The 11,983-nt window shown below is 35.1% G+C and overlaps 1 protein-coding gene across 13 annotated transcripts in view; it reads right to left on the bottom strand.

The window, feature by feature from the left end:
• Window positions 1-3,906: 3,906 nt before the first annotated feature.
• LOC123520017 (protein sidekick-like) overlaps window positions 3,907-11,983 on the bottom strand; it is a 243,970-nt gene continuing 235,893 nt past the window's right edge. For 5 of the 13 annotated variants that reach the window (XM_045281814.1, XM_045281816.1, XM_045281819.1 and 2 more), the window contains 3 exons: window positions 6,688-6,714; window positions 5,908-6,197; window positions 3,907-4,878 (listed from right to left, as the gene is read on the bottom strand). In XM_045281814.1, coding sequence (XP_045137749.1) covers window positions 4,633-4,878; window positions 5,908-6,197; window positions 6,688-6,714 — 563 coding nt within the window. In that variant the 3' untranslated portion in view covers window positions 3,907-4,632. The remainder of the gene's footprint in view (window positions 4,879-5,907; window positions 6,198-6,687; window positions 6,715-11,983) is intronic. The other 8 variants (XM_045281818.1, XM_045281821.1, XM_045281824.1 and 5 more) reach the window with 3 other exon arrangements.

The following is an 11,983-nucleotide window of genomic DNA, read 5'->3' as shown; positions in this document are numbered from 1 at the left end:
CCAGAGGATAAATAACAGCATATTCAAATATATAAAGCAGATTATCAGTGTATGGAAAGGAAAAAGGAGTAACCTAAAAATAATTACAGTAGAAATATTGATATTAGTGTTATAAAACTTTCTAACCAAATTCATAACACTATGTAAACATCTGAAATTATTTTCAGTTTTACCATAAACAGACCCCTGAAAATGGAGTAAAGATCTATTCAATAAAATGTTTTGCATTCTATCTATCTATATCTGATTTTTGTTCCTAAGAGCTCCCTGCATGGGAATGGCTCTGATAAAGTTTTACAATGCAGCAGCCAACTGCCTAAAAAAATCGCAGCTATAAACCAGACAACAGTGACCATAGTAGGTCCAGACAACAGAAATTCCTACTATGATTATATCAACAACAACTGGCACTCAAAGACTGGTTGAATTGAGATACCTCAATGTCCCAGCACCAAAAAACCAACAGCTTTACACCAGATGTCACCTCACACCACAGCTATCCATGTCCAGGCCTATCATGAGCTAGTGGTTGAGGAATTTTCCCACCGCTCAGAAGACAGCTCAGAAGAGGCCAAACAGATTGTGGATTGTGTCAATTGGGACATACAAATCCTCAAAAGATCTGAAAAAAAAAAAACCTATCCCTCCATCCACACAGCTCTCATGGCTCCCTACAAGTGAACATTCTCACATTAAAACAAAGCTTGATCCCAGTCACTGTCCATCCATAAAAATCCAACTGCTTTTTAATAACCAGATCAAAGTTGTGCCTGTTATTCCCCACCAACATATGTTTCACATAAAATGGAAGATTCATTCTGCTACCTTACATTTTTAATATTATGGTCAACATTTACTTCACGCACTGTCTTGGAGAACAAAAGAGGAGAGGAGGAGGAGGAGGAGGAGGAGGAGGAGTAGGAGGAAGAAGGAGAGGAAAAGGAAAAGGAAAAGGAGGAGGAGGAGAGAGAGAGAGAGAGAGAGAGAGAGAGAGAGAGAGAGAGAGAGAGAGAGAGAGAGAGAGAGAGAGAGAGAGAGAGAGAGAGAGAGAGAGAGAGAGAGAGAGAGAGAGAGAGAAACCCATGAAAATTAGATGTGAGCATTTAAAACAATGCAGTAACATTTAGCAATATTTTTCTTCAGTAAATTGTCATCATATGCAAACATTAAAACACAAAAACTAATCACCTACATGTTCAGCATTTACCAAATTTAAATGTGCTTGTGCATATATATATATATATATATATATATATATATATATATATATATATATATATATATATATATATATATATATATATATATATATATATATATATATATATATACACACACACACACACACACACACACACACACTGCTGCCTCCATAATCACATTTTCACTACTCATGGATCTATCCATTTGTGAATCTTCCTTTGTCTCTTTGTGGCACAGTGGCAGCTATAAAACCAAAAAGAATCTTTGTGGCACAACTCCAAACATTTATGGCCATCAGCAGCCAGCACACTTTCAGTTCCCAAAGAACTTGAATGTAGTGTATATATATATATATATATATATATATATATATATATATATATATATATATATATATATATATATATATATATATATATATATATATATATATATATATATATATATATATATATATATATATATATATATATATATATATATATATATATATATATATATATATATATATATATATATATATATATATATATATATATATATATATATATATATATATATATATATATATATATATATATATATATATATATATATATATACACACACACACACACACACACACACACACACACACACACACACACACACACACACAGAGTGTAGCATGGGTTTCTTTGGATATTGCTAAGGGGCAAAAGTACAGGTTATTTTAAGAGGAAAATATTCTATACACATATGTATTTTGAGGCACTGTTTAGCCATGGAATGAACTTTGTGGTGGGGCAAGATACAATGACTGGCTGGATGGGTCCACATACTCCACCTTAGTTTGAGTGGCATTCTTAAAAGCTTTTTTTTTTTTTCAAAATTGTGCAGTACAATCTGAATGTATTCACTGTCACTGTCTTGGTATGAAACTGCAATCAGTTTGCTGGTAGCCTTACTATCCCTTCCATCCCCACACAAGAAGTCAGTGTCAAGTTGCCAATTTTATTAGTCACTGATTAAAGCCATGTTGACACTGTGTGATGTTTATGAGTAAATTACCTGTCTGTCAACATTTCTTGTCTCATTATGGGATACTGTAATACCACAAACTTGTCAACATGATGACTAAATCACTCATAAGGCTGTTGTTACCCTACCACATTTGAAGTCCATCCCATGGTTAAATATTAACTCAAAATGCATACAGTATGTGTATATAACATTTTCTACTTACAATAACTTACATTTTTCCCTTTTCTTCCTTTTTTCCCTCTATTCTTTATGCGTGTATATTTACGTAGTTGTATATTACAGGGTTTGAGCAAGGCTCATAGTGACCTGTCTTTATATCTACTTTTATCAAACTTTTCCTTAAACTTGTGTACATTTCTAGCATTACAATCTCTCCACTGAAGCCATTCCAGATGTCCACTGTCCTATGTGGGAAGCTAAACTTTAAATATTCCTCAAACACTGACTTTTCATGATCTTGGAGTGTTCTCTCATCCATATATCTCCATCTTCTATCAGTGATACCATATCTTGTCTGTCTATCTTTTCTATGATATTTACTATCTTATACAATGTTATTAAATCACCTCTCTCCCATCTATCCTTCAAAGTTGGTAGTCCCATTTCCTTCACTCTTTCTTCATAGGTAAGGTCCTTCATCTCTGGCACAATCTTTGTAGTTGTTCTTTTGATCCTTTCTAATTTCTTAATGTCCTTTTGCATGTATGGAGATGACACCACTGCTGCATATTCAAGTTTGGGTCTTATCATACTGGTTATGATTTTTCATCATACTCTTATCCATATAATTAAAAGCCACCCTGACATTTGTTAGTGTTGAGGTAAATAATCCATTTATGTAGCTTTCTGTGGTCAAGATGTCTTTTATAACCACTCCCAAGCCTTTCTCTTGTTTCTTCTTCATTATAATCTCTTCTCCCATTTTGCATTCCCAAGGAGGTCTTCTATTATTGTGTGTGTGTCTAACTGTCTGTCTATCTATCTAACTATCTCTCTCTCTCTCTCTCTCTCTCTCTCTCTCTCTCTCTCTCTCTCTCTCTCTCTCTCTCTCTCTCTCTATATATATATATATATATATATATATATATATATATATATATATATATATACAGACACACACACACACAGTGTGTAACACAAGCCCTGTAGATATTGCTGGTTACTATCTATGATATTTCATGATAATTTTGAGTCCCAGAATTACTTTACTAGTTCCAATTCACATATACAATTGTTCCTACCAGCCTGTAATGAGTCAAGTAAAATTTTAGTCAGGAAAAATTTTCATGGAGCTACACCAATCGTTTGAGGAAATTTGCCATTTCCAGAGTCTGTGACTTCCTAATCACTACAAATACAGAGGAAGCATTGCATGCACACACACACACACACACACACACACACACACACACACACACACACACACACACACACACACACACAGTATATATATATATATATATATATATATATATATATATATATATATATATATATATATATATATATATATATATATATATATATATATATATATATATATATATAAGACTTCCTGACAAATGTACTTATAAAAATACAAGACAACAGCAGCACAAGAGCCTAGTCATTGGTAACTATGCCACTAGATTTTCCATTAAAAAAAATCCCATACCTCTAGTGAAGAATAAAAACACTTTCTAGATAGTGGAGACATTCATTGCACACACATTTTGTAAATTGACTGTGATGCATAAAGCTTCCTCACATAATGAAATTGTTACTATTATTTTTCTTCAACACAATAATTCAACACATGGATATTCCTTTAGACTACTGCAGACTTCATTCAAGGTATTAAGTATAGCTTCAGTACTTTGGTATAAAACTACCATAGAGATGTGAAAATAATGGAATAAATAAAATGGTTAAATGCAAATATAAAAGTAGAAAATACTGTAAAACTAAACAAACTTTATGATTGTTTACATCTTGTACTTTCAAATGAAGCTAAAGTAAGAATGATAAAACTATCTACATGAAAAATAATGATTCCAAATGACATTGATGATACCAGAATTTGATTTCCATTGAGTTCAAAATTTTGTCCAAGTTTTACCAAAAAAAGAAATATGATTTGAATGAGTTTTAAAATGTACTAGATGAAGATGATATCTAAAAAAAAAAATACTACTACAAATATATACAGTAATGCTATAGATATCACAGACAATGAGGACAAGTGTCCATTTGACACAAGTTTGTTCAATATGGCATGAGGTGTTTGAATATGGCAGTAACCAATCTATTTTCTTTGTTTCACCTGTGTCAAGTCTCACTATGTTAGATCTCCATGAGATCCAGTATCACATAAAAATCAACTTACTATATGTCTTTTCTCATTAAGCATCTATTTTAATAGTGTGACTATACAAAGGATGAAAATCCTGGTAAAGGTGCTCGGGATCCAGCCATGTTATTCATGATTATCTGTCCTCCATTGAGGCTCATTACTGCACTTCCCTCTGCTTCAGAGTCTGTGTAGCTGGAGTAATTACGGACTGGCTTCTGTCTCCGCCAGGACTGTCGCAATGTGTCATTCACGTTGGCATAATGGTTCACAAAAGAGTGTGGCTCTGAGGGATGACTCTCATTCTCACTCTCAGATTCTTGCTGCAAAGAGAAAAAGGTATCAACATCTTGAGATATGTCAATCACAATTTACTATATAATATGAAAACATGAATATCACATCTACATTACTAAGAGAGTGCTTGGTCTGTGTACATTTCTTCCACAACATGGAATGATTAAAAACCTTAAAGAAAATATGAAATCTCAAAAATTCTGCAAATTTGAAGTTTTCTGCAAAATACACATCTGACATGCAGATTTATTGTCTGGTGGTACCACTTTGGCTTAACAACCCTTGTTTTCTGTAAGCAGTGCCAGTATGTTCCAATGCAATTCAAGGAGCACTGCTGCACACAAATACTAGTAGTAGTTAGGAGAACATAATTATTTAGATCTAATGTAAAGAGTAAATCTAACAATAAAACTTCTATACAACAGTAAAGAAATAACCTTTGTCAGCAGCCTACAAAAGATATATCTATAAAAGATTATGATGCCAAAGTAGAAAATTTCTCTCAAATCTTTCTAATGATGAATAGTATCAAGAAACATTCCAGTTGTCCCTATGTTATCTATATGTAAAATAAAATCTTTTGAACATAAAAGTGTGCTATCCTAATCATGATAGAAGCCACAGATGTGCAGCTATTTAGTCTTTTAGCTACATCAGAGAATTTTGGTGAGAGCTTAAACCGAATATTAATACTAACATTTTCTGCAAATTGTTTATTCCTTTCATGATTCCCACGATTAGATGAACTCTGGACAAGATATCATATTTTCTCTAATTGTGAAAATAAAATACAGAAGGAGTTTCTGGTCTCTATTTTGACCTTTCCAGCAGCTTTCCACAATGTGCAGAGTATCCTACAAGGCCATTCCCCAATCACAGGAGGAGATTGTAAAGTTTAAAAAGGACATAAGAATGTAAAATACTTATTGCAAATGTTAGACAACTTTCTACTATTCTTGTTGCTAATCTAAAAAAGTTATGACAATGTGTGAAAAAATGCTGCCTAACATTGAACATAAGGATTAATTGCATTATCATGTATATGAACACCTTACCTCAGATGCTGTCGATGACAAATCTGTTGGTTTCTCTGTTAGTTCACTTGAGTCATCTGGATTTTCATCATAACCCTTAACAGTGTCATCATCTGAGTAAGTGACAGAAGCAGGAGCTGGTCTTGGAGGGGACTTGGCATTCACGACAGCAGTGGCCCCCACCACTGACCTCCTGCCTAAGGTACTTCTCTTACTCATGGTGCCTCGGCGAGACTGTCTCATTTCAAATGTTGAGAAAGCTGTCTCATCTGTGTTGAGGGATTCCTCCATCGTCTTGTTAGCAGCTTCTTCTATCAACGAAAGCAACAGATTAAAGTATTGCACCTATATTCTTTACAGCTCAGTTGTGAGGCTTTATTTGTCTTTAAACTCATTAATTCAACAATGAAAATAAATAGTACTGAAGTGGTAAATAATAGTAATAAAAGAGAAGAAAGAATGCCAAGGCACAGAATAGCAAGCAACTCTGCAAATTTCAGGAAAATATCAATAATATCCAGTTAAAACCTACAATGATGATATAGCTTTTCAACACAAAAGAATTTTCAGTGATGTATAAGTAGTGCTTGAAGGGTCATTGAGGCAGTAGTGATCACATGAAGCAGATGAAAGACAAAGCTGAGTTGACAGGGATCACACAGAACATGAGGAACAATAAATAAGTATATGCATGGTTAAGGGTGGAGCAAGATCATAAGACTGAACCATAAAAAAAAACACACGTGCAGTTTGCATGGCAGTCTGTGCTTCAACATGGAACTGAACTGATTAAAAACTTACGTGCTGACAACAAATCCTCTACAATACCTGGGAATGAGATGGTGTGCTTTAATATTCATGCAAAAACAAAATATAACTTGTGTTGACCTGAACCATGTCAATGTGCTGAGGCAAATTTACAACTAATTGCATTAATTTTGTGTTGACTAAATTGTAATTTGCATTAAAGCATAAATAAGGCAGACAAAAAAATGTTAAACTTTATCTATGAGGAAACCATTATTTAAAGAAATGTGAAGTACTAATACATTGAAAGAAAATGCTTACTACAACAAAATACCATGCATACACACAATACCCACAATACCAAGGTCACACTGAAAAAGAAATCTATCAGAAGAAGAATGCAGAACAGCACTGCAGTTTTCCCTCAACCAAAGGCATTCAACTATCTGTTATCATCAAAATTATACACACTAATAAACTATCAATTTTTGTTCCTAATAATTTTACTACAGTTATGATAAATACTTGCTTGCTGAATAAGACAGAAGAAAATTCCTTATATGACTTAAAAGAAAACAAAAGGGGGAAAAAAAAAGTCTGGTTTGACTTGAATGAGAAAATTGAATTCAAATGTTTAAGCTAACAAACTAAAAGATAAAGGAATTTTACTATCTGATTACTCGTACATTTTAAGTATATTTCAAAATTATTTAAGAAAATGCATCAACAAAATTTATACTGAAGTATGTTAAGCTTCACCCATCAATATCAATGTTCATGAAATTCATCTTGAGCTTACAGTGATCTCCATCGCTGCTATCACATGGCACACATTCTTGTGTGTTGGTCATTATTACCATGTAGGAGAAAATTACATTTTCTATTTTGATCAGGAGTCTGCCCTCGAATTAATGGAAAATTAATTAATTCTCCAAATTTAAACATTATCAATGTTAAAATAATACCAGGCATTTAATCTCTTATTGTCTTTTACAAATGCAATAACCTTCCTGTGTTGCATTCCTTCACGACAACATTAATGGCAGCAAACTATTTAGTCATTTAAATCACATGTTTCATTTACAAGAAGGTATGTAGAATTAACACTGATATTTCTGTAAAGATAGTCCACTAAGAACTGTATTTCACTGTTAAATATTCAGCTAAAGAAAAAGGCAATAGATTTATATAATTCATGTAATTATGATGAGATTCACTTATTACCTCAATTTAAAGAGATATCTAATATAGAAGACTGCAACCCAGCAATTCATTGTAAAACAGCACCATAATATGATCCCACTGTTGCACTACCTCAATCAATAAACCAATCATCAAAGAACAGCCATCATATATTTGCAACATGATTTCCATGCTCAACTTACTGGCAAGACATCACAACTGCAACATAATATGATGAGGATGCATAAATAACATGCAATGCAAAAACTGTGCGGATACGTTTTCCATGCAGTTTGTACGGTGGTGAACATAAACAAGAGAAGAAAATATAGAAGACATAAATACTGTAAACTTCTTTAGTTCCCCTGAAGAGAGCTATGGCAAAACTGGTCAGGAAATAGACTCAACTACCTATTTTGTGTATTCCTCACACCACTTCCTCCAATCTATCTAAATGTCTGATATATATGTAGTTATCTAAACTAGAGTTTCCTTGCTTAAGCACACACTCACACCATGTAGTGTAGTGGTTAGCACACTTGGCTTACAACCTAGAGGGCCTGGGTTTGAGTCCCAGGAGCAGCGAGGCAAATGGGCAAGCCTCTTAATGTGTAGCCTCTTTTCACCTAGCAGGAAGTAGGTATGAGATGTAATTCAAGGGGTTGTGACCCCACTTTCCAGGTGTGTGTTGTGTATGATGTGGTCTCAGTCCTACCCAAAGATCAATCAGTATGAACTCTGAGCTCTTTAAGTAAGGCTAAAGGCTGGCTGGGTGACCAGTAGCTGACCGTGGTGAATAACACACACACACACACAAAATGGGAGATGAGATTATAATTAAGAGGAAGGAAGAGAAAGACCTGGGAGTGGTTATAAAAGACATTCTGATCCCAGAAAAACACATAAATGGGTTATTTACTTCAATATGTAAGACACTAATAAATATCAGGGTGGCATTTAGTTACACTCAACCTTCTGTTATCTCTATAGCTGAAATCATGATAGCCAAAGTGAAAAACCTATGATAATACTTCAAAATGACACTTAGGACCTCCAAGCTATCATTTTTTGTCCAATTTTTATACTATATAATAGTATAAAAATGAATAAATAATACAGTATAAAAAAGCTTAATCACGAATCATAATAACAAAGTACATTTTTATAGCATCTTAGAGTATTTGACGGCATTTATTATGCACGGCTTTACACACACTCATTTCAACAAATCAAATTCAAGAAAAAAAAAGTGTGTGTATGTATGTGTATATATACAGGTAACCCCCGTTTAACGAAGGTTCACACAACGAAATTTCGCTACAACAAAGGTTTCGTTTTACTACCACCTGCTCGTGTAACGAACACCAAACTCGCTTTAACTAAGTTTTATCTAGGTAATTTTTTTTTAAATTTGAAACCCCCACCGTATCATGCAAGCTGACAGGCTTTTGAATACACCAGGAGCTGCTGGTTCTAAGGCCTGCCTCAGGAGAAATCCTGAGACACCTGTAGAATAAAGATCAAGATCAAGCCTCTCGTGGACAACACAGGCACTGCCGATACAAAGGCCTGGCTCAGAAGAAATTCTGCGTCACCTGTAGCATCAAGATCACGTGCACCACTCACTCCCTAGTCAAAACATAACAGTGTCACCAGCAGCTCATCTTCCCTAGTTCAACTTACCACCAAAACGCCCTGCAATGTGGCCTAACGTTCTTAAGAAGACCAGGAAGTGTCTTACTCTCGAAGTGAAGCTGGGTATTATTCACAGACAAGAGAGAGGCCAGAAAACTAATAACATTGCTTGCCACCATCTTGACTCCATCTACTGTAATATTTTCAAGTCAGCAGACTCTATTAAGAAGGCTAGTGAGACTGCATCTTCCTTGAAAGCTAAAAGAACCACCTGAACTCGTGACTCTACAATGGATAAAATGGAAAGCCTTGTGGAAATGTGGTACATAAGTTTTGTATGCGGTACCATGATGCGCACTTTGTTTACATTCCACAGGTTGCCAGTTAGTGTATTTCCCGTTTCACTCTCCCTCCCTTCATAAAGTTAAGATCATCAACATTATAAAGTTACGTACATACATACATTAGTGTACATTATAATGACTTAAATTAAACTACCTAAATGTTTAACTTCATAATTTTTACTTTCATTAAACCTTTCACTGTACTATGATGCACTCGCGCTTTGCTTACTCTCAATGGAAGTTCAAATCAGGGGTTAAACTTGTTATAATCGGTTTGCTTAACGAAGTTTCGCTTAACGAAGTGTTTTTTAGGAACGTAACCCCTTCGTTAAGCGGGGGTTGCCTGTATATATATATATATATATATATATATATATATATATATATATATATATATATATATATATATATATATACAGTAAGGTCTCGGTTTACGTCAGAGTTACGTTCCTGAAACATGACGTAAGTCGATTTTGTACGTAACTCGAGTTTCCGTACATTTCAAAGCATATTATGGAGTTTTCAACCAATCATTGTTTATGGTCATTCAGGTAAGTTAAAGGTTATATTGTTATATTATTTACAAGTATGTAGGAATATGAAACACAAGCTTGTTTTTGTTGTTGATTAGAGCCACACGCGAAGGACTGCAGGTTGCAGAGAGGGTGGACGCCTGAGGCCGCCAGAAGGGTGGGCAGGTCGAATGTTGTGACGCCCAGGGTGGACAGCTGGGAGCGTAGTGCAGTGCGGTGGGAGTAGAAGCGTGGGCAGCGGGGCAGGAAATGCAATAGGAAAGGGCAATAGGGATCAGCAGACAGGCGCAGACGGTGCAAGTCAGCTGCGAGTGTCGTGTGGCCCAGGCGAAGGCTCCGGAGTTGTTATTGTTGTGATGGGTGTGCGAGCCCTCAAGGTCGTCAACCTCCCCGTTGTCATGGTAACGGGCTTCCCATTTTCTTCTTCCCTTCCTCACACACAGCTGCTGCCTCCCTTCTCATGTCTTTTAATTATGTCCTCTTTTTTCTTGTAGCATAATGGTTTTCCTTTTCTTAGCATCACTGCTGTCACTAAGAAGTTTTCTCTTTGGTACCATTGAGCAAGATACTAAGAACTTGAGTCAGTAAACGCAGAAGTAGGATAACACTCTTGCCAGGGGTGACGGTGTGGTGGAAGTGAGGCAGAGTGTTATTGTATTCAAGCGTGAGGCGGGCGGTGTGGCGGGCAACCACCAACAATAACAATAAATCCCGCACTTTACGATTTATAAATTTTCAATTTTTTTAATCTTAAATTCTCTTATAGTGGACTGACGTAACTACGAGTTTGACGTAACTCGAGACCGACGTAACCCGGGACTTTACTGTATATATATATATATATATATATATATATATATATATATATATATATATATATATATATATATATATATATATATATATATATATAGGCAATCCTCGTTTAACGAACGGATTACGTTCCTAGAAAACCGTTCGTTAAGCAAACCAATTATAACAAGTTTGACCCTTGACTTGAACTTCCAGTGAGAGTAAAACAAACCGAGAGTGCATCATAGTACAGTGAAAGGTTTAAGGAAAGTAAAAATTATGAAGTTAAACATTTAGGCAGTTTAATTTAAGTCATTATAATGTACACTAATGTATGTATGTAACTTTATAATGTTGATGATCTTAAATTTATGAAGGGAGGGAGAATGAAATGGGAAAGACACTAACTGGCAACCTGTCGAATGTAAACAAAGGGCACATCATTGTATCACATACAAAACTTATGTACCACATTTCCACAAAGCTTTCCATTATATCCATTGTAGAGTCACAAGTTCAGGTGTTTTTTTTAGCTTGCAAGTAAGATACGGTTTCACCAGCCTTCTTAATAGAGTCTGCTGACTTGAAAATAGTAGAGACAGTAGATGGAGTCAAGCCATGGTTGCAAGCAATGCTGTTAGTTTTCTGGCCTCTCTCATGTCTGTGAATAATATCCAGCTTCACTTCAAGAGTAAGAGACTAATTGGTCTTCGTAACAATGCTAGGCGACATTGCAGGGTGTTTTGGTGGCATGTTGAGTGAGGGAAGACGAGCTGCTGCTGACGCTGTTATTGTTTTGAACAGAGGAAGTGAGCAGTGTACGTTTTGTTCACGAGAGGCCCTGGTGTATTGAAAAGCCTGTCC

The sequence above is a fragment of the Portunus trituberculatus genome, chromosome 46 (genome assembly GCF_017591435.1).
Source record: "Portunus trituberculatus isolate SZX2019 chromosome 46, ASM1759143v1, whole genome shotgun sequence".
Classification (NCBI taxonomy): Eukaryota; Metazoa; Arthropoda; class Malacostraca; order Decapoda; family Portunidae; genus Portunus; species Portunus trituberculatus.
This window is presented reverse-complemented; position numbering and strand designations above follow the sequence as displayed.